The 22,339-nt window shown below is 42.2% G+C and overlaps 5 protein-coding genes across 6 annotated transcripts; 1 reads left to right on the forward strand and 4 right to left on the reverse strand.

Annotated features, from left to right (window-relative positions):
* Nucleotides 1-273: 273 nt before the first annotated feature.
* Nucleotides 274-1,779, reverse strand: LOC135488591 (UDP-glucuronosyltransferase 1A8-like). Its single transcript, XM_064773234.1, has one exon. It carries the CDS (start codon nt 1,777-1,779, stop codon nt 274-276), a length of 1,506 nt encoding a protein of 501 aa, XP_064629304.1.
* A 2,340-nt stretch (nt 1,780-4,119) lies between these two features.
* On the reverse strand, nt 4,120-5,694 carry LOC135488592 (UDP-glucuronosyltransferase 1A10-like). Its single transcript, XM_064773236.1, has one exon. The coding sequence runs from the start codon at nt 5,692-5,694 to the stop codon at nt 4,120-4,122; it is 1,575 nt and encodes a 524-aa protein (XP_064629306.1).
* An 898-nt stretch (nt 5,695-6,592) lies between these two features.
* Nucleotides 6,593-9,181, reverse strand: LOC135488185 (UDP-glucuronosyltransferase 2B19-like). Its single transcript, XM_064772676.1, has one exon. It carries the CDS (start codon nt 8,903-8,905, stop codon nt 7,337-7,339), a length of 1,569 nt encoding a protein of 522 aa, XP_064628746.1. The 5' UTR covers nt 8,906-9,181; the 3' UTR covers nt 6,593-7,336.
* A 973-nt stretch (nt 9,182-10,154) lies between these two features.
* Nucleotides 10,155-14,239, reverse strand: LOC135488674 (uncharacterized). Its single transcript, XM_064773337.1, has 6 exons — nt 14,053-14,239; nt 13,256-13,335; nt 12,934-13,017; nt 12,080-12,190; nt 11,455-11,580; nt 10,155-10,976 (listed from the first exon to the last, which is right to left on the reverse strand). The coding sequence occupies exons 2-6, from the start codon at nt 13,305-13,307 to the stop codon at nt 10,819-10,821; spliced, it is 531 nt and encodes a 176-aa protein (XP_064629407.1). The 5' UTR covers nt 13,308-13,335; nt 14,053-14,239; the 3' UTR covers nt 10,155-10,818.
* A 1,658-nt stretch (nt 14,240-15,897) lies between these two features.
* Nucleotides 15,898-21,295, forward strand: LOC135488138 (calcipressin-1-like). 2 transcript variants are annotated; one of them, XM_064772605.1, is made up of 4 exons: nt 15,898-16,300; nt 16,831-17,004; nt 17,204-17,375; nt 17,897-21,295. In XM_064772605.1, exons 1-4 carry the CDS (start codon nt 16,127-16,129, stop codon nt 18,094-18,096), a joined length of 720 nt encoding a protein of 239 aa, XP_064628675.1. In that variant the 5' UTR covers nt 15,898-16,126; the 3' UTR covers nt 18,097-21,295. The 2 variants fall into 2 exon arrangements, with proteins under 2 accessions (XP_064628675.1, XP_064628676.1); XM_064772606.1 differs by having other exon boundaries at nt 18,084-21,295.
* Nucleotides 21,296-22,339: the final 1,044 nt, after the last annotated feature.

The following is a 22,339-nucleotide window of genomic DNA, read 5'->3' on the forward strand; positions in this document are numbered from 1 at the left end:
AGAAAGACGACTCCAAATGTACATCTTCAGCTGGCGAGTAAGGGCGTTCTTCGGGGCGTAATGAAAAAATATACGTGGAATAAAAGAGTTTATTTTGTCATAAAACATGTAAATGAAAATGATATACGCTGTCCTCTCTATATATCTAGACTCAGTAATGAATCCAAAGTGGACGTCTCATGTATATATACCTATAAAGTAATCTATGTTTGAAAATTCTAGTACGGATACACGAATATAATATATATCACAACATTTTCTCTCACAGTGTTTCTATAATTGTTTAGGCTTTTCCTTATAAAATGTGTTCTTGCAACAACATCTCCTGTACACACAGCGGCACACAAGAAAAACAAACGAACAAGCAACTAAAGCAACAATGCAAACAACAAACATTACGTCCCACATCAGTATTTGAATCCAAGACATCTCATTGGTCTTGCTCAACAGGTGGTCGGCGCCATATTTGATCACGTGATCGATCCAGTAGGCTGCAGTTTCCCTGGGTTCCATTGGTTGATCACGAAATATCGCCGACGCTTTCTTTATATTATCCGAATATTTCCGATCACTGATCACTTGCTTAATCAGATGCAGTAGTTTATCTTTTGAGAGATCTTTTGCACGAATGTGGCGACCAAATCGTCCCTCAATTCTCTTACAGTTAAACATCTGGTCGCCAAAAAGTGGGAGCCCAACCATGGGGACGCTGTTATACAACGCCTCATGCTGACCACTATTACCGCAATGAGTCACGAAGAGTTTGATATTTCTATGTCCCAAAACATCATTTTGTGGGATCCAGTTCACAGCAAAAACATTTGATGACAAAACCTGATCAGTTTTCAACGAGTTTTTGTCCCATTTCCAAACAATTTTGTAAGGCACATCTCTGAACGTTTCTAACAAAATACTGACGATGTTATCCGGGAGGAATTTAGCAATACTGCCAAACGAAACCAAGACAAAACCGTCTGTTGCGCCGTCAACAAACTGTTTTAGTTCACCCTCGGGGAGATATTTTGATCTCCTGACGTTCAGACCCCCGACGTTGATTACATTTGGGGAAACCGGCATTGGTGTGGCGAGGACTGTACTGACGTCGTACAGCCAAAGTTTCGTTTGTCTCTGAAGCTCATTTATTGGTATATCACAAATATCCCCAAACACGTCGTTACCTTTGGCAAATCCTGTTATGAAGAATAGTTTCCCGAGTTTTATAAGAAGTGACGGGAGGTCTCCATCTGATACCATATCATCCAGGGGTCCGCTAACAAGAAAGGGCGACTGCAGCGCCGTATGCGGAATATCTGGCATAAGAAACGAACTGAACACTCCGAATGGTACACCCAGTTTAAAAGGAATTATGATGTAGCACCTCATGATAGCATCTACCACAACGAAGTCAAACTTTTCCCTCTCAAGAGTCCTGTGCAGGTTCTTGTCCAAAAAGGCTCCTCTGCATTCGGACTGAAACAAGGCAAACTTCTTCGACATCAGTTTTATTTTCTCCAAAAGTCCCAAGTCCGTCAATTCGGGGGCTAATGTCATCTCCTGGTACACCCTAGTTTGGAACATTGGCTCGACTCCGGAATCGAATTCAATTACCTTTACATTTGAGCTCACGATACCCTTAGCAGTCTTTGTCCGGGAATTCAATATGGTGACCACTTCGTAACCACGTGCCACTAGACCTACTGCAAGTGAGTCCATTTGCATGAGGTGGCTGGCTGAAGACGCTGGTAAGAACAGAACCTTCTTCGACTCGGCCACCTTCATGAGGTGAGCAAGGAAAATGACAAGGAGAAACGCTATTAAGGTCCGTCCGAAATATGGTAAACATTCCATCTTGCTAAGATAAGACGTCCCAGGTGTAACAACCGTTGAGAAATTCACATGGGGTGGGAATGCACTTTTCGTCAAAGATCGGATGGTAACCTCGTCCTTCTGCTAGCGAGCGGAGGAATGGTAGAGACGAGTGAACAAATCTCTTCGCCATGCCACTGCATGTACTATATTTGCATATGCATGCACGCTGATGTTTTTCAGCACCGTGACCTCGTTGTTCACTAGAGTGCTGAATGTTTGCATACAGAGTGTATATAAGTGATTAATGTACAAATCATTATACATGTACATGTATTGTGAATCTAGGTTATCGCCACTTGTGCACTTCACGACGCCCCGTTTTATGAGTGTTCGCCTATCGTGGCCTTCTTACGGTCAATCCGATGACTTGCTGACAGACTATCCCGCATTAGAGTCCGACGGCTGCCATCTAATCTATTCCGGTTCATGCCCATTTCGCCTTGTCTTTTTTCGCCTTTTCCCATTTTGCCTTAAAAAAATATACATTTCGCCTTCTCCATTTTCGCCTTTTCCTATTTTGCCTCTTCCCAATCCGCCTTATTCTATCTCGCCTTTGTCTTTTTTCGCCTTTTCATTTTTCGCCTTATGCTATTTTGCCTCTGTTTTATCTTGCCTTATCACAAGTTGCCTTATCCATTCTTGCCTTCGTCTCAGTTTGCCATTGTCTTAATCTGCCTTCTCCTATTTCACCTTGTCCTAATTTACCTTTGTCCTTATTCGCCTTCATCCTATCTCGCCTTTACCCGCCCCGCCTTTGTATTATTTCGCCTTCTTCCCATTTCGCCTTCTTCCTACTTTGCAACAAACCTGGTGTCTTTACCCAGGTTTGTTGAGTCAATCTTTCATATGAAAGTGTCTTCAACAGTGTTGAAGGGCTTCTAGGGTCCATTCGGGGGTACCCCCAACCAAAACCCGGTGGACATTGCCAAAATTACAAGTGTAGATAACTTCTCAGCCATTATAGTCATATTACATTACATACCATATTACAAAAGACTTTTGTCTCTTTTACCCATGTTTGTGGGGCCAATCTTCCATATAAGAGTGTTTCCACGAATTATGTTTTGGTACCCTACCCAAGGCTGTTGTTTAATTACCAATATTTTCAAATCTTCATAACTTCTGAACCATCTACATGTAAGCTTACATGTATCTCCAAAACCAACTTAGTATCTTTACCCATGTTTGTCAAATCTTAGAGTTTTCAAGTCTTTCATGGAAATATTTTGGCATAGTGTTTTGGCATTCTTTGATAAGTAAGACTTGTGACCTGGTACTATATAGGAGGGATGGGGGTGCTAAGTATTTTATTGATCATTCAAAGTGTGAGTGCTTCTGAAGTTCTTTATTATGGACTATGGTCAATAGGCCTACTCAAATCCAGCAATCTGGAAGATGTATTCCTTTGATCATTGGGGAATTATGAGGCCTTCTCACAGAACGAGTTAGCTCTCAAGACAACAAGGCAAAATAGAACAAAGGCAAGATAAGCAAAGGCAGATTGATAAAAGGCGAGGTGAGATATGGCGAAACGGGAGAAGGCAAAATGGGTAGAAGGCGAATTGACACAAAGGTCAATCAAGAAAAGGCAAGATGAGATAAGGCAGGATGAAACCAAGGCAGAATAGGACAAAGGCGAAATAAGAAAAGGCAAACTAGGATGAGGCAAAATGAGAGGAAGGCGAGTTAGGAAGAAGGCCAATTGGAACAAAGGCGAGATAAGACGATGGCGAAATCGTAGAAGGCGAATTGAGAAAAGGCAAGTTAGGAGAAGGCTAAATTGGAGAAGGCAAAATTGGATGAGGCGAATAAGGTTAAGGCGGAATGGGCAGATACCTCTATTCCAGCGGAAGAGGAGGTGCCCCTCAGAGTAAAATGAATGCGGTAAAAATCAAGATTTCATGTATCGCTGACTGGTTCGTTTTATCGCCGAATCGATCGAAATGCGTGTGACGAGAAATAAGACGGAATAGCTGCTACATGTACCATGTAGCCTGTTGATTCCTGTCGTTGTCCAAAAATTATTCAAAAGGCGTTACCGTGCACCAATAGAACAAGAAAAAAAGCTACCTGCCAAGTGCAAGCCACGTGCTAGCATTCCACGTCATGCACGTCGTGATATTGTTTTTTGTAATGCATTTTTGTTTTAAGTTGTGTTAAAATTCCGAGCATGTGTGTCCTTTTGATTTCCCATTACATCTCTTTCAACGCATGTCCCGAATGCGTTGCCTTTTCGAGCTGTCAATGCGTTTATGACAGTTTAGCTTTTTCCTTTATTACGATTTTGCTGCGACAGCACCTTCTGAACAAACAGCGACAGACGAGGAATACCACCAAGAGGAGAAGAGAAATAACGACGCAAACAACAAACAGTACGTCCCACATCAGGATTTGAATCCAAGACATTTCAATGGTCGTGCTCATGAGGTGGTCGGCGCCATATTTGATCACGTGATCGATCCAGTAGGCTGCAGTTTCCCTGGGTTCCATTGGTTGATCACGAAATATCGCCGACGCTTTCTTTATATTATCCGAATATTTCCGATCACTGATCACTTGCTTAATCAGATGCAGTAGTTTATCTTTTGAGAGATCTTTTGCACGAATGTGGCGACCAAATCGTCCCTCAATTTTCTTACAGTTAAACATCTGGTCGCCAAAAAGTGGGAGCCCAACCATGGGGACGCTGTTATACAACGCCTCATGCTGACCACTATTACCGCAATGAGTCACGAAGACTTTGATATTTCTATGTCCCAAAACATCATTTTGTGGGATCCAATTCACAGCAAAAACATTTGATGACAAAACCTGATCAGTTTTCAACGAGTTTTTGTCCCATTTCCAAACAATTTTGTAAGGCACATCTCTGAACGTTTCTAACAAAATACTGACGATGTTATCCGGGAGGAATTTAGCAATACTGCCAAACGAAACCAAGACAAAACCGTCTGTTGCGCCGTCAACAAACTGTTTTAGTTCACCCTCGGGGAGATATTTTGATCTCCTGACGTTCAGACCCCCGACGTTGATTACATTTGGGGAAACCGGCATTGGTGTGGCGAGGACTGTACTGACGTCGTACAGCCAAAGTTTCGTTTGTCTCAGAAGCTCATTTATTGGTATATCACAAATATCCCCAAACACGTCGTTACCTTTGACAAATCCTGTTATGAAGAATAGTTTCCCGAGTTTTATAAGAAGTGACGGGTGGTCTCCATATGATACCTTATCATCCAGGGGTCCACGAACAAGAAAGGGCGACTGCAGCGCCGCATGCGGGATATCTGGCATAAGAAACGAACTAAACACTCCGAATGGTACACCCAGTTTATAAGGAATTATGATGTAGCACCTCATGATAGCATCTACCACAACGAAGTCAAACTTTTCCCTCTCAAGAGTCCTGTGCAGGTTCCTGTCCAAAAAGGCTCCTCTGCATTCGGACTGGGACAAGGCAGACTTCTTCGACATCAGTTTTATTTTCTCCAAAAGTCCCAAGTCCGTCAATTCGGGGGCTAATGTCATCTCCTGGTACACCCTAGTTTGGAACGTTGGCTCGACTCCGGAATCGAATTCAATTACCTTTACATTTGAGCTCACGATACCCTTAGCAGTCTTTGTCCGGGAATTCAATATGGTGACCACTTCGTAACCACGTGCCACTAGACCTACTGCAAGTGAGTCCATTTGCATGAGGTGGCTGGCTGCAGACGCTGGTAAGAACAGAACCTTCTTCGACTCGGCCACCTTTATGAGGTGAGCAAGGAAAATGACAAGGAGAAACGCTATTAAGGTCCGTTCGAAATATGGTAAACATTCCATCTTGCTAAGATAAGACGTCCCAGGTGTAACAACCGTTGAGAAATTCACATGGGGTGGGAATGCACTTTTCGTCAAAGATCGGATGGTAACCTCGTCCTTCTGCTAGCGAGCGGAGGAATGGTAGAGACGAGTGAACAAATCTCTTCGCCATGCCACTGCATGTACTATATTTGCATATGCATGCACGCTGAGGTTTTTCAGCACCGTGACCTCGTTGTTCACTAAAGTGCTGAATGTTTGTATACAGAGTGTATAATTATAAGTGATTAATGTACAAATCATTATACATGTATTGTGAATCTAGGTTATCGCTACTTGTCGGCAGTTGTAAAACAAGAAACACAGAAACGAAACAGAAACACAGAAACACAGAAACGAAACGCAGAAACCAGTCTTGTGGCGAATTCTGGTCTGCAGACTCCATCTTGTTGCCATGGTTGTGGCCGCGAACGCGGGTGTAACTAAAACTGGTATTCAGTCGGAATGGAAGGAGGAATGCTCATTTCCCAATACCCCTTTTAGCCTCATATTTAAAGGGACTATTTAAAGGCAGCAGCTGGGCAGGCAAGATTGAGTCACTCCAAGTCCAAGTCTAGTGCCCGCCCCCCCCCCCACTTTACTCTATTCTAGTCGCCAAAATTGGTCTCTCACGTCTCACATAACGTCGAAATGATTCACCCATGTACTGGTACCGTACCTTGCATTTAGTGCTGCATCAGACGGGATTTGTAGGATGATCCTGGTACTTCATGTAAATTGAACACTACAAGGCAAGATAACATGCTGTAGGAATCGAATCGAACCTACCAAAGTACTACACCACCACCTCAAAAGACTTCACCCATATCGTGCCGCCCCCTCCCCCCCCCCCCCCCCAAGTTGCTCCATGTATCCCCTCAACAACTCTATTGCATTCCGGCTGGCCGCAACCCACCAACCTCAGATTTTACTTTTAAACGACAATAACAACGGATTGGGCAAGGAAAGTATCGGCGTGCCGCTTGATTCCAACTTTTATGAAAATCCGTTTGATTTTCGTTTCTGCGTTTCGTTTCTGCGTTTCTGTGTTTCTGTTTCGTTTCTGTGTTTCTTGTTTTACAACTACCCGCTACTTGTGCACGTCACGACGCCCCGTTTTATGAGTGTTCGCCTATCGTGGCCTTCTCACGGTCAATCCGATGACTTGCTGACAGACTATCCCGCATTAGAGTCCGACGGCTGCCATTTAATCTATTCCAGCGGAAGAGAAGGTGCCCCTCAGAGTAAAATGAATGCGGTAAAAATCAAGATTTCCTGTATCGCTGACTGGTTCGTTTTATCGCCAAATCGATCGAAATGCGTGTGACGAGAAATAAGACGGAATAGCTGCTACATGTTCCATGTAGCCTTTTGATTCCTGTCGTTGTCCAAAAATTATTCAAAAGGCGTTACCGTGCACCAATAGAACAAGAAAAAAAGCTACCTGCCAAGTGCAAGCCACGTGCTAGCATTCCACGTCATGCACGTCGTGATATCGTTTTTTGTAATGCATTTTTGTTTTAAGTTGTGTTAAAATTCCGAGCATGTGTGTCCTTTTGATTTCCCATTACATCTCTTTCAACGCATGTCCCGAATGCGTTGCCTTTTCGAGCTGTCAATGCGTTTATGACAGTTTAGCTTTTTCCTTTATTACGATTTTGCTGCGACAGCACCTTCTGAACAAACAGCGACAGACGAGGAATACCACCAATAGGAGAAGAGAAATAACGACGCAAACAACAAACAGTACGTCCCACATCAGGATTTGAATCCAAGACATTTCATTGGTCGTGCTCATGAGGTGGTCGGCGCCATATTTGATCACGTGATCGATCCAGTAGGCTGCAGTTTCCCTGGGTTCCATTGGTTGATCACGAAATATCGCCGACGCTTTCTTTATATTATCCGAATATTTCCGATCACTGATCACTTGCTTAATCAGATGCAGTAGTTTATCTTTTGAGAGATCTTTTGCACGAATGTGGCGACCAAAGTGTTCCTCAATTCTCCTGCAGTTGAAAGGCTGGTCGGCAAAGAGTGGTAACCCAACCATGGGGACGCTACTATACAGCGCCTCATGCTGACCACTATTGCCGCAATGGGTCAAGAACAGTTTGATATTTCTATGCCCTAAAACATCATTTTGTGGGATCCAGTTCACAGCCAAAACATTTGAAGGCAAAACCTGGTAATTTTTCAGTAGTGTTTTGTCCCATTTCCAAACAATTTTGTAAGGCACATCTCTGAACGTGTCCAGCAAAATGTTGACGATGCTATCCGGGAAGAACTTGATCAAACTTCCAAACGAAACCAGGATAAAACCATCTGATGCGGTGTCGACAAACTGTTTAAGTTCGCCTGCAGGGAGGGGTTTTGGTTTTTTCACGTTCAGACCCCCAACATTGATGACATTTGGGGAAACGGGCACAGGAGTGTCCAAGACCTTACTGACGTCATAGAGCCAAAGCTTCGTTTGTTTCTGCAGCTCGAAGAGAGTTATATTAGCTATGTCTCCATAGACTTCAATCGAGTTGCCAAGTGCACCGACAAGGAATATTTTTAAGAGTTTCCCAACGAAAGGTGGTAGGTTGCTATTTCCGAAGATCCAGTCCTCCACCGGCCCGCGAAAAAGAAGTTGCGACTGCAGTGCCACGTGCGGGATATTCAGTGGCAGAAAGGCCATAAATACGCCAAATGGTACACCAAGGCGATACGGGATTATAGTTAAGCATTGCAACACGCCGTCAACAACAACAAGGTCAAACCTCTCAGCCTCCAGTTTCTTGAACAGATCCTTGTTCGATAAAACTCCCCGGCATTCCGCATTCAACTTATCAAACATCTTGTCAAGATATTTGAAATTTTCAAAAAAGCCATGGCTCAACAACTCGGGTGCCAATGATACCTCCTGATAAGCCCTCGTTTGGAACACTGGTTCGGCCCCTGGATCGAATTCTATCACCTTGACTTTTAAACTCAGAATGTCCTTGGAGAATTTCGTCCTTGAATTCAAAATAGTGAACACTTCGTGTCCCATGGTGATCAGGCCGTCTGCCACCGAGTTCATTTGCATAAGATGGCTGCCCGCGGACGGCGGCAAAATCAGAATCTTCTCGGACGCAGTAGGATTCAGAACGACGACCACGACGATCAAGAAAAGCACGAACTTCCAATCAAAATAACGGCACTCCATCTTGTTTTGATGTTCCAACAGGACACGGACTAGTTTTTAAGTTACAGATCTCAGTGACCACGCAGACACGTATGTCCCAGTTCAATATCGTTGGCGAACTGAATGATTAGACAAATTATCTTGGATCTAAGCTAAAGTACACAGCTAAAATGTTAAGCTTTAAAGGGAGACTAAAGGCAAGGGATCAGGCAGGTTTGATTAAGTTACACGAAGACGCCGATAGTGGTCTCTCCTATCTCGGAGTACATGGGAACTAATCAGGCATGTGTGAGGAACATAACTGTCGCAGAATCGAACACAACTTATGCCCCTATTGAATACAGTCAACGGACTACTGGCCCACTTCTGCCTAGTTCCCCTGTACCGGTAACGATATTTTTGCTTGAAAATTGATTCGTATAATTATCGCCTAGCCTACATACTCTTTTGATATGGTGTTCGAGTTTTAACAGTATTCCAATCAGTGCAAATAGAGATTATCATCGATTTTCGACGACTGGTTGCCCCAACTATTATAGGTCATCGATATGATAAGAGACAAGACCACAATTGATTTTTTAAGCCTTTTAGCAGTTAAATTGTCAATGTTTGACCGCGACGCATCAAAGAATGCGTCAAGTAGTGAAACTGAAATTCGGATATAATATACGGGTTAGTCTTGCGAGTAACTGGTGCGATTTAAATTGGTGATTGACCACGAAAATTTTTTTTTAAATTGACAAGTTTGACACAAGTGGACATTTTTACCCATTTCGGCGATTTTCACTCCAAATTTGAACCACCCCCCTATGGCCAGGTTGTCGAAATTCAAAATTATTTTTTTCCAAACAATTTATTTATATCTGTAGACTTGCCACAGCAAATAGTTTTTCAATACCTCTCCAAATATGTACTTGAGAGTAAAAAACATGCACTCGTCTAATAGATAGGCCTCGACTCTCCAACCTTTGAATATTCATTAGTAGTCTTGTCTCGTAATTCGGTGGTGTACAATCCGTTGCGATCTTGGAAACGAGGCTGTCTATGTGCCCTCCTCCAGTAAAATGGTGGGAAATCTAAGTGGCAAATATGCACTTTCCGGATAGACCATCGAGGTTTGACCATCGAGGTTTTTATATCACGATCAATTGAAATGCTTGGTGGATTTATTATAGGTACAAAAATCATTCGAGATTCTTTTTAAAGTCACCGTAATTGCCCTAGACGAAGAAAACTGAACTTCTGAAATAAGGAAAGCTGACCCATAATCTCGATTAAGACAATTTTATTCACTAGAAGTGTTTGCTGGATTTTCTACATTCTGATAATCACCGCATACTTGCTGATACAGTCATGTACAAACGTTTCTATTTCTTCCGAGTCATTTCATATCAGCAAACGTTGCAAAATAACTGATCTTTGTATGTATGTATGCATGTATGTCTTGGCGTTGTTTGAGGAAATAAGGCATCCGACCTACGAAATATTTAGACTGTTTGACACCGGCTAAGCAGATATTCGAATAGTATTGGCCTTACACTTCCGAGTGTGTATAGCAGGTACTGCAATTTTTCGAGAGAGAGGATTTTTTTCCTTAATGGCAAATTTGATGGAGGATTTTGTACTAAAATGGAATGCCCTGTATTTCCTTCATCTTAATGAGCTCAGGGCTAATCTTGACATCATTTTGTTAGTCTTGGTGATATCTTCATGTACAGTGATTTGATAAAATTTATATCTGAGTACAGGAAAATTTAGGCTACCTTCTTAAAAAAAGAGAAGGGTTTTTGGGGGAATTTCTTAAATTCCAAAATTCTTAGATAAGTAATGTCAGTGACTATGGTTTATCTATTCGATAATAAATTGAGAAAATAGTGAGTATCCTTGTCTAATGCGTTTTCCTGTGTTTCCATTCATCGTGCGCCGAACCCGTTCTACATCCCAGCATCAGATGCTCCCTCTGTTGGCTCTGCCGCAGGGGGTGGGAACTCGTACACATGACCGCTGCCGTAAATTCTGCAGATCACGGTGTTCCCGTTCTTCACCAGGGTTTCACCGTCGTCGAAGCATTTGTCCATGTCGTCACGGCAAGCTGGAATAAGACAAGATACAGATACGGTTTAAGTAATATGCAGAAGGAAACAGATGATGTCGAGTAGGCCTATGTTTGTCAGTTTCAATCTAATAAGAATGCGCCATGTGAGCATAACAGTAAAAGACTGTTACCTTGGGTAATGAGGAATTATAAGCCATTCTAACGCGTTTCGCTTCTACAAAGTTCTTCAAAGAATGTTGGTGCTCATTTTTCAAAAGCGTGTTGATACACGGACGCTGCGCAATGTCAGACGAATTCGTAACAGCTCGTCACGACCGACGATTCTAAACTTGTATCATCGAAGAGATCGCAGAGGATTGGTCAAAGAACCTTGAACCCCGAGTCTTCTTCTGAGAGTAAAGGATGTGGATCAGCTTGGAAACCAATGATATTGTGGTCTACTCTTTCTCGGATAAATAGAAATGTTTGTAAGTCGTGCGATCTGCAGTTTGTGGAACCTTAATTAACCCCTCACCTGCTTTGACGAACTCCATGATCTTGAATTGCCCGCTGCACTTCCATGTGTTGCATCGCAGTTCGTATTCCTCATCCGGTTTCAGCCACTTGTCCTGGCCAACAGCACTGTGCGCCAAACACATTCCTGAAGAGACGACAAAAAGGGATGCAAGGCTTGGTTATACTTTTTGCCCGATACACCCTTTTTCAATGAAAAATAATGGAACCTCAATCCCCTCTAATCACGAAAACTATTAATCTGTCAGTTTTTATGCACTAAATGGTAAATGAAACGCCCCACAAACGAGCGATTTGAATCGTTGCTACCTGCTGTTATAATGGCTGCGATGAGCGACAAAATGATATCTCGTCTGCGGATAAAACCGGTTATCGCTGGATTTGATATCGATCACGGGGCGCTGTGAATACCAATTCTTGTCGCATGTAGAACGACGACCATCGCAATTATCGTCGCATGCACATGTAGCAGCGATTTAATCTATAGGTGCCACACGCACGCCCACCACTGCAACAGGATCTTTTGCGAGTAAAGAGTACCCGCGAAACTAGCCAAGTGTCGATGCAGCTTTGCGCGTCGTATCGACTGACAGGCCAAATATTTTCTGTTGAACACCAGAACTTACCGGCTTTGGGGTCAACCCTCTTCTCAATTTTGCCATCTATGCATTCGTGTTCCTCCTCATTCTTGAGGAACGAGTCCCCTTCATACCAGCAGTTATCGCCGTCCTTGCAGCCTGGAAGGAAAGGACAGAATGGCATGAATTAATAAACAGGGCACGCGTCGATCATCATGCAGGCGCGGATCCAGGATTTTTCGCAGGGCGCGTGGGTTCCAAGTTGTCGCAGGTACCCGCGCTATAGGAGAATTCTAGGAGGCTTCCCCAACATTCTGATGATTTAGAAGGCCGCAGATGCGATTTCCAAGTATGTCGTCAGCATCTAGCAGAAATACGCTTAGCCTTTTGGTAGAACGAAAATACGATTATCGGCTGAGTATATTCATTTATTAGCCGCCGATAGAAAGCAATCTATAAGGCCTTGCCGCTACTAATGCTTTCAAGATCGCTTCGCCGCAGGCTGGTATGCCGTTTAGAGTTTTAGGCGGCCACTGAAAGGAACGAGGACGGTGAGAAACGCGGACTTGGCAAAACAAATTCAAAATTCGTCTAATTTTTATCTCCCACGGCCATTGCAGGGCCGAAGAATCGAACCCCTGATTTCCTCAGGATGAGACATCCTAACTTTAAGAAACCTGCTCGCTGACCTAATCAGTGTGGTGTATTGCTCTCGGATGGTGAAAACAGCGTGTCGATAGGACATTTCGTTCCTGAGACAAGCCGTTTTCTCATCAGAAGTTCGATTTTCACTTTTAACACAGAAACTTTAGACGTTCCGCAAAAGGGGTCTAATCTGGTACGACATAAACGCACTTTCTGACCTTGGGAGGGGAGGGGATGCTCTAATAAACGAAACTGACCGTCGCAAGGCCTATCTGCTGGTGTTGGTGGTCCGGAATCTGCATCGGTAGGGTCTTCTGCGTCTGGATCATTTTGGCTGACCACTGCAAAGGCAAAAGTAACGTACCTGTCATGTCCATGAGATTGTGATGTCAAGTGTGATGTCAATAATGTGATGTAAATGTGATGTGAATTGGATGAGAAAGTGATGTACATGTAATGCCAACGTCATGTAAATATTATTTGATATTACTGTATGATGGATGCAATGTGATAGAAAATATTCTTAAGGACCACTGATGCTACTAGTGATGACGATTATTGGGCGAAAAGATGTCGTACCTGATCCCACGGCCACAACTAACAGGAATAGGTACAACTTCCACGACGACATTCTCTCTGGTATTATATGTCAGCCTTGGCTGAAAGAAAGAAAATATTGCGATTTTTACGCTCCCATGTCAATAGGGAAGTTGAGAACACGAACGACTTATCAAGGATACTTACACGTGTACCGATAAAACTCACACAGGCACACCTTTAGACATGTTAGAATAGATCTCGGGAAAATTCATATCTGGCTTAAGTTTTCCGGATCATACCTTTGGTCGTCTGTGAAAGTAGCTCAGCGCCCCACCAGACAGGGGGCGTGTCCAGGGGTCTGCACTCCCTGCTGCACGCACCACACACACTATAGATTTAGGACATATTCTAATTGGGCCAGTGAATGTTTTTTTGCGGCTGAAATGCTGGGGAATGGTGTCTTCGGCGTTCCAGATTTTAACTTTTCAATATTGCAAGGGAAATATCCTCTCGCACGTTTCCTCCTGTAGAATTTTAGTTTTCCTACATTTAGGCTGGGTCGCAATCTTGGACATGACCCTCCTCCCCCACGACTCGGACCTTTGTTATATTTTTGGATGCGCCACAGTGACTGTTGTTGTCACTTTTTGTACCCTGCATGGCTTTGGTTCACCCAGTGCTGGTGTCTTTCGAGAGTCTGGATCACCCATCTGACAATAATATCCTTAAAATGGTCCAAAAGCATAAAACCTGGTTGAGGAGAAAAATAGGATTGAAGGCTAGTCCCTAAATCAACGGGAAAAAGGATAAGAGATCCGAGAAGAATGTCTACTTACGACACAAAATTGAAATTCCTGAGGAAGATTTCACACTATTCCGATGAGTTGTCTGCCGTTCTTGGTTTGCCAACGTAGCACAGGAACCAGCATCAGAGAATGCAGAGACGAGGCCAGGGAAATGGTACTTATGATGCGAGTACGCGCTCGCAAATTCCTCGGAAGACTTCTGCTGATGACTCTGGAAGAAGGCGTGATCAAAGCATCAACCTTTTGTGTTTGAAAAAGGCCTAATTTGCATTCTTATATATAAAACCCCATGCACCAAATCATTCTCGGCGATCTGATTGGCTCTTGACCCCTGCGGTCCTTGACACGAATGTACTCACAGTCCTGCGGTCCATTTCTGTAAGGTCGAAATCATAGTGCCGATATTTTACAGATCAAATTCAGTTTCTTAACACGAGCAGTTTTGCAAGCATTAAAAGTGGAATTTAGCCTTCGGCAGGGAAATCATGTTATGTTATCCTTTTTCAAAAGGCGCACGACGAAGGACGATGCTTTTGTATATGACGTAGGATAAAAAATCCAGGGTGCAGCACGTGAGATGTTTCGGCACCTTGTCAATGGCCTTCGTACAGCCGAGTTTTCCCGAGGATAAATTTATGATCTGGGATTAGGGCACGGGAAGGTTACCGAATGATAATTTCACGTGCTGGAGCTAAATGCAGCATTTCCGAGAGGCCGACCGCAGCGGGAAACGCTAGTGGACTTGTATAATTGTAGCGTTTTGGCCTTTTGCACCAAGAAACACAAAATACACTTTTGGTGGACCAACACCTACATCAGCAAAGAATCACAATGTAATGGTGACCTCAACATCTTGTTTAGCTTGACCCAGGCCTCTGCTGTCTGGAGAGAAATGGGGCCAACCATTGTAAACGTATGTACAGAGAAAGAAAAACTATAGACAAAAGAAAGAACTGCCTTTGCCTTCAGTAATCGGCACCAGTATGCAATTAACAGTATAGTTCTGATAAAGAATATTGCAGGCAAGTCTCGTCTCCGATGAGCCAATAATTGTGATTGTGACTGGGATTCTGATCTTTGCAAAACTTACACCGGGTGTCGGAATGCTAAGTTCCCGGGGTCGGAAGTCGGGGGGGGGTGATTTTTTACGGTTTTTAACCCGCGAATCAGCTTTTTCACCACGACGGGTTGGATGGTGCCTCAAATCACTCATAAGTAAGCGAATAGCGGGACTGAAATTTCATCATTTTCTTCATTTTAACACGTCACCTAATTCACAATTCAACAAGAAGTATATTTCAAATGGAAATTACCATTCAACTGGTATGGTGAGAACACGCATTCATCTCAAAATGAGTTATTTTTTTAGACCTGATCAAAATGAGGCGTTCGCGTTGGCGTTTTGCGAGGAAAATTCACTTGGGGCTTTCGCAAAGCCCCCGAAACGGTCACCTCATGACCTGAACGCTTATCCCATTGTTCGATTTTAGAAAATCGTTTCCTCTACGTCATATGTAGACTCCCGGGGCTTGCGTCATCCTAATTGGATCCGACTTGGCCGGTTCACTGCGTCCGGAGTGTAGAAGCGGGCGGAAAAGTAAGTCTTTTGGCGGGAATGATTTGAACTACGTAATTTGTACCAACCTTACCCGAAATTCACCCCATTTTTCTATCTTTGTTCGTTTTAAAATGACAATAGCGGAAAAAAACGAGATCCAAAGGGGACATGGTTGGTGTGAGGTGACAGGAGGCATCCTGCTTTGTTGCAGGTACGTGGCCTTTTGAAATTTCCCGCGAGTCGTTCGATTACAGCGGCATCTGACGTTAGAAAATTAAACAATCAATTCGCAAACACACGGAAACTGATGACGTCAACACAAGGGCTTTCTCAAGAAAGCTAAAAAATGAAACTATTTGTTGGAAAATGTCAAATTTCCGCTCGATTTCATTGTTAGATAACCCAAAAACTTGGCCACATTTTAAATCTTTTATTTAAACACATAGAAAGGTCAGGTTGAGGTGAATTCCGGTCTGCAAACGACTCTAAATCCGGCCAGACGTGAGCAACTTTGACACTTTTTTGTCAAATTCAGATCCATGCAAAATGGCTGACGAGCTTGAAAATGATTTGACTGATCAGATGAACAATGTATGTCTGGAGGATGATATAGGTGATGAAGGCATTGACCTTGATAATCCTGTGACCGCAGAAGACCTGCCAAGTATTCTTATTGTAACAAGCGTGGCAGATGGGGTGTTTGAAAATGAGGAAACGAAGGTGCGTGTCTGTCAGCCGTGTGCCCGTGTTGGCATTGTGTAACGGCTTAGAAAGAACATGAAGAATGTCAGGCTGTCAAACCAAACTTCTTATGAGCATGTTTGAGGGCTCAAAGTTAGTAACGTGCATGAGCAGAAAAGGTATTTGCCATTCTCCAAGGCGAAGCAGATCAAATCAAAGAAAGCAGTTCAAAAAGATGTTCTCTCTGATCTGGCAACAAAGATTTCCATTACACCATGAGGTCCTGGAAGTGGAACAGGCATGTGATGATATCTAAAATCAAGACTCTCGCTGCGGTCGATCCGGAACGATAAAATCCACATCAAAAACGCACATAACCCGCGACATAAGATTGATATGTTATTGTTATTCTGATTGTGTTTATCAGATTTTATTGATTTGGAGTAGGTGAAAATGAGCTCATCAGAATTGTGTGAATTTTAGCCTAGAAACTTCAAAATTTGACCTGGAGTAACCCATTATCAAAAAATATCAAAAAATCACTTTATTTTCTTGTTTTTTGATTTCAGCAATACTTTGAAAGGCTTTTCAAAGAGTTTGATCCAGATGCAACTTTTCAGTATTTAAAAAGCTTTCGACGGGCAAGAGTGAATTTCAACTCTCAAATGGCAGCTCTGCGAGCGAGGATACAACTCGATGAGATGTTGATTGAGGGGAAAAAGATCAAGTGCTTTTTTGCTCAGGTAGGCCTGTCAACATGGCAAAATGAATTAAATCAAACTTTTTTTGTCAACCAAATACTACAGTACAACCTCTCTACTGCGGCCACCCATGGGACTGGGCATTGGTGTCCATTATAGAGAGGTGTCCTTAATAGATATATAATAGAAATAGAAATAACTTTTTCAGGCTCACCCTGTACCTCTACGTATCTTTTTCCAGCCTCTTAATACTGGTACCAACCCACAGAGTCGGCACCTTCACCCGCCGAAACCAGAGAAACAGTTCCTGATCTCACCACCAGCCTCGCCACCTGTCGGGTGGGAACCTGTACACGAGGCGCAACCTATTATCAATTACGATATCATATCGGCTATTGCAAACCTTGCTCCAGGTTAGTATTGTTTGAATTTGAGACTTCAATCTAACTCGGGAGTTGACACACTAAATAAAGTGTGGCTGAAATTTTAAAAAGAGGGGAGCAGGAAATGTACACAAGCTTTTGACCAGCTCTTTGTGGACATCATTCTGCAGATCGATTTCATTTGTAGTGACAGTTATGATTATGATATTATTACTCATAAAAGAATACATAAATGAATCCCCTGTCTTAGTATGAATGTTGTACCTGTTGTAAAGAGCTTAGGCCTAATGTTAAAAAAACGTTGAAATTCAACTTGAATTTAAATTTTCCAATTGTGTAAAATTGATATGTTCTAAATATGAATTTCAACTGCGCCGTTGTGAAGACTGATATGCAAATACTACTTGTGCCAATTTTCTGCGGAATTGCATGGATAATAACGGCACTACGACAATGGCAATGTTTATCTCTATTTACTTGAGCCACAAGGAAGTACAATTATCATGCATGGTGTAGGCCTTTAAATCAAATAACCGACTTTGTTTTTTTAGGCGAGTCACATGAGATTCATCCACCGTCAGACAATCATCCCGCCATTGTTGTTCATGTCTGCGAGGAACCAAATAACCAACTTGTTTTTTTAGGCGAGTCACATGAGATTCATCCACCGTCAGACAATCATCCCACCATTGTTTTTCATGTCTACGAGGAACCAAATAACCGACTTTGTTTTTTTAGGCGAGTCACATGAGATTCATCCGCCGTCAGACAATCACCCCGCCATTGTTGTTCATGTCTGCGAGGAACCAAACGGTTTGAGACGAACAGTGGAACGACCGAAGAATAAAATAGAGCAGACGAAACGGCCGGAGATGAAATAATCTACAAAATCTTACGATATGGATTACAAAATCAGTGCTTGAACACAAAACCTGACATTATGGTTTATAAAATCAAAGCTTTAGCAGAAAACCATACTTTATGGTTTGTGAAGTCAGTGCTTAAGCACAAAACCCTATGTTATGGTTTACAAAATTAATTCTCAAGCATGAAATTGTTGCTTATAATCAATGCTTTTAAGCACAAAACCTTATGTTATGGTATAAAATCAATGCTCAAGCATAAAACCCTATGTTTTGGTTTATAAAATCTGTGCTTGAGCACAAGCCTTAGCTCATGCCCCCTGCCCCTTTGTAAATTTTCTTGTGTGAGGGGAATGTCTGGATGTATCTGATGGTGTGCCCAATATCTTCAGGGGAAGTATTTGGCCTCAAGGCTGATGCAGTGAGGCATGTTTTGTCAGTAGCTCGGTTTGACGTACCAGCTTGACCCACTCCCCATTAAGTATAAAATACAAGAATATATTACTGCAACATTTCGTTTTTGATTGTAAATAAAACTTGTTGTTCTTTTCATGTTTAAATACTATACAAAGTGCTTGAATGTTTTACTTTGAGTCTTTTTATTTGTAATAGTGCCTCCATCACCACCACAGTGTTAGATATGTGTTAAATAGGTACAATTTTTTTACAATTTCTCAGATGAAATGTTTTAAGTTTCAGACCTAATTACATGGCTGAACATACTGTTGTGAACATTTCATTGTGAGCAGAAACTTTTGTATAATTTTACCACTCTGTTTTTAGTCTCTTTCGACTAAAAAAAATGCTGTCCTTCATAGGGTGGTGTCCTGATACAGAGGTCGAATTTTATAAAAAAGACCCTTTTGGACTAAAATTATTGTCCCTAATGGAGAGGGTGTCCTGCTGGAGAGGTTCCAATCCACTGTATTGTCAGTTTTAATTGATAACAGTAAGGTAGAAAATTAGAGACTCATCTTTAACAAGTGGTGTTTACATCTTGTAGAATAGGAAAGTGGTGAAAATTCGCAATTATCAATTGTTGGAGTAGTCATCATAGACAATTAAAATCGAAAGTTAGAATTAGGTTTTCAAATTGAACTTTATAAGTCTTGCAAAGACTTGGTGGCCTTGGATTGAATTGGAAGTAAGGAGCCCGAAAATGAACAAGCATTTTATTTATTTATTTATTTATTCATTTATTTATTGTGGACACTTGTATACATGCACCCATGTTGTAGATGTCCTGTATGCTTCTATCTACTGGTAAATCTCAGTAAAACATGCACAATATAACAGTCTTAATTCTAAATGCTGTGACTATTCTTACTTGCTGGCTAGTCTTACATGAGAGTCCGTCACCCTCATGTGACTTTGCCATTTTCTTTTGAAGAATGATGACATTTTGAGTTGGGTATTGGCTCATCTCCCATGCCAACTCCATCGAATTCTCATAAGAAATTGCGATAATTTTTTCAGAATAAATAATCATTTGCGTAAGAATATTGCATTTTATTTGGACTATCCAGACTGCAACATTGCCATGTTAGCCACATGCATTTTGTATACAAACTGTGTACCACCAGCGTGTATGGTACACGGCTGCAGCCAAGTTCTGATAATTTAAAACAGTTGAAAATGACTTGCCAAGCACATCAGCTGCACGTGATGCCCACAGCAAAAGATATTTTTTACAAATTAAAAACTGGACGCAACCCTTTGTAATTAGTTTGGGTGGTTACAGCATTTTCTATTTTTTATGTAAGACATGTACATGTAGTGTCTGTTGAATGGACTCGAAAGATTGACAAAGATTGGCATTGCTAGTGTATAATAATGAGGGGTAGAAAAAAATTTGTAAATTGGGAGTTCCCGTTTCGGCAATTTCGTCGTGAGGGCTGGATGTACACATGTTACTCAAGTACGATTAACAACTAGCGGGTGGAATATTTGTATTTTTTTTAAACATATACTCAAATGTAACAGGGGATATTTTCTGTTGCGTTTATCAAGATGTTAGTGGTAGATATAGACGCTAGTGATAAAAAAACATCTGGTGCTTTTAATTAGTCATAGCCGAGAGAATTAAAAAAAATTTGTTTTTGGCAGAATGGTTGGATGTTAGATATCAGGTTACCCGTACCTTTATGAGTAAACTTTTCTAGCCCTCTTTCTAGTCCCATTTATTGCGATATTGATTAGCACCCGTTGTTAATAGAAATCATCAGCTAATTTTAGATGCACAAGTTTCTATGTTGTAAATAGATAGTGTGTAGAAAGGAATCGTTTTCTTTGATCAACCATTATTTTTGTATACATATATTTGGCGATTATAACAATTAGGATCTGAAGCGGTACTCATGCTGTCTGGAACCATTTATGTGGTGCAGTTTTAGTAATGTATGTGCCATTCTGAGCTTTCACTTGGCACGTACCAAGCTTCAGGAATTCGTGCAACGGGAGGAGCATGCAACTGACCGTGGTGTTCAAGGATGTGTCCGTGTAAGATTGTTGTCTCAGTTCAACGTGCAACTGAGCTGTCTGGCAAGAAAAGAAAGGGCTGGAAAAGGTACTTCTTTCCGCCAATTGAATCGGAGGGGGTAGAGAGGACCGTGCTAATCGAAAATTACTGTGACCTGGCAAACGTTTGCAGCAGGTTTTAGTCATGTTAAAACAAACTTGAATACTGGTGGTATTTAGATATGTTCGCTAGACTGTGACACCATTGTTGAAACAAACGTTAAAAAAAACCTTGTCAGCATGTATTAAGATTGTGACGATATTGTTGAGAAAATCATCAACGCTGATTTTTGGTCTGCATATAAGATCCTGGCTTCAGACATCAATAAGCATTGTCCTGTTGACTCTTTACATGTAAACTGTATGCTTGGTTGATCAAATCCCCAGACAAACTCAAGCTGTCCTCGACACTAATGGCTGTTTGCTTTGCCCGAGTGTCAGAAATGGGGGAAATAGGGTGTAATTTTGAAACGTTCATGTGACAGACTCTCTGATAATTTTAGCGTCTCGTGACCTGTACATTGTGAAGTCAATTTTGTTTAATGGAAGAATAAACATTTGTTTGTATGAAAATAATTGTTTCTTGGCATTCATTTCTCATGTATTGATGGCGGCTGTGTCCGAGACAAGCCGCAGCCGCAGTCAGTCCTTCACCATTGTGTTTGGGCCAAAGTCCAGCCTAGCAGAGGTCTGGTTATTTGACTTTAGTATTGTACCAGGGGCGGATTTAAGGGGGGGCCAACCTTACCCTGGCCCCGATATTTTCTACGGACTTGAAAAAAAATTAGACCCGCCCCTCAGTGTGGTTCTATCCATATCTGAATTTGTAGTCTATAAACTAATCGCACTAAGTTGTTGCATAGTGCCGAAGCTGGGGCAACAACTCGGACAGAATAACAAAGACTTGATGCGTTTGACAGCAGCTGCCTTCACCGCTATCTCTGGGTTAGATGGTTCCAATGAGTTGGGACCACTGACATAAGGAGAAGAACCAACCAACCGGCAGCATCCCTCTTCTTAACAGTGAGACGTGTCTGCTGGTATGGACATGTTTTCTGTATGGAAAAAGACAGAGTGGCACCCAGAATAAGGTGATGGCATGAGAAGGGGCAGGACATGCACCAGATGGCTTCATGCAGTGAAGAGAGATGGTGCGGCTGTTGATCTTGGTGAAGACTTGATGGAAGCTGGTAGTGACAGAAACAATGACAAAAGGTCCCTCACACTTTTGATGGCTTGAATATCATGTTGCACAAGAAAGTAAGCAGGCCAAGGCAGACTCATGCTTTGAATAGCAGGCAGGATATCTCATCCAGGCCTACCCTCCACGAACACTCTAGCACATCCATTTCAAAAACGTATATCTTGAGAGGGTTTTTGCTTCTGACAGACACCAATGCTTTAGTGACTGTAGGTCTACTGAACTGCATTCGATATCAGGTTGTGGGAGGTACAAGTTGGCAGTATGGGCAAGTTCGAAGGGACACCCATACAGCCCTGGCTGCACTCCCAGTTGGTGGCATACGACTGACTGTGGTATTTGAGGATGGTGGTTCTGAGCTTAGAGCAGACTAAAGGCTGGTTACTCTAAGGTCTGAGGACACAGGTTGTAGC

Source organism: Lineus longissimus, chromosome 5 (assembly GCF_910592395.1).
Source record: "Lineus longissimus chromosome 5, tnLinLong1.2, whole genome shotgun sequence".
NCBI classification, from domain to species: Eukaryota; Metazoa; Nemertea; class Pilidiophora; order Heteronemertea; family Lineidae; genus Lineus; species Lineus longissimus.

What these genes read in the sequence shown, in the direction of transcription:
- LOC135488591 (XM_064773234.1), bottom strand. Translation starts at nt 1,779, where the DNA reads ATGAAGGTGGCCGAGTCGAAGAAGGTTCTGTTCTTACCAGCGTCTTCA.
- LOC135488592 (XM_064773236.1), bottom strand. Translation starts at nt 5,694, where the DNA reads ATGGAATGTTTACCATATTTCGAACGGACCTTAATAGCGTTTCTCCTT.
- LOC135488185 (XM_064772676.1), bottom strand. Translation starts at nt 8,905, where the DNA reads ATGGAGTGCCGTTATTTTGATTGGAAGTTCGTGCTTTTCTTGATCGTC.
- LOC135488674 (XM_064773337.1), bottom strand. Translation starts at nt 13,307, where the DNA reads ATGTCGTCGTGGAAGTTGTACCTATTCCTGTTAGTTGTGGCCGTGGGA. An exon ending in AGCAGATAGGCCTTGCGACG is followed by an intron (nt 12,191 to 12,933) that starts GTCAGTTTCGTT and finishes CTTTCCTTCCAG; the next exon opens with GCTGCAAGGACGGCGATAAC. An exon ending in CATGGAGTTCGTCAAAGCAG is followed by an intron (nt 10,977 to 11,454) that starts GTGAGGGGTTAA and finishes GTCTTATTCCAG; the next exon opens with CTTGCCGTGACGACATGGAC.
- LOC135488138 (XM_064772605.1), top strand. Translation starts at nt 16,127, where the DNA reads ATGGCTGACGAGCTTGAAAATGATTTGACTGATCAGATGAACAATGTA. An exon ending in TCAAGTGCTTTTTTGCTCAG is followed by an intron (nt 17,005 to 17,203) that starts GTAGGCCTGTCA and finishes ATCTTTTTCCAG; the next exon opens with CCTCTTAATACTGGTACCAA. An exon ending in TATTGCAAACCTTGCTCCAG is followed by an intron (nt 17,376 to 17,896) that starts GTTAGTATTGTT and finishes TTGTTTTTTTAG; the next exon opens with GCGAGTCACATGAGATTCAT.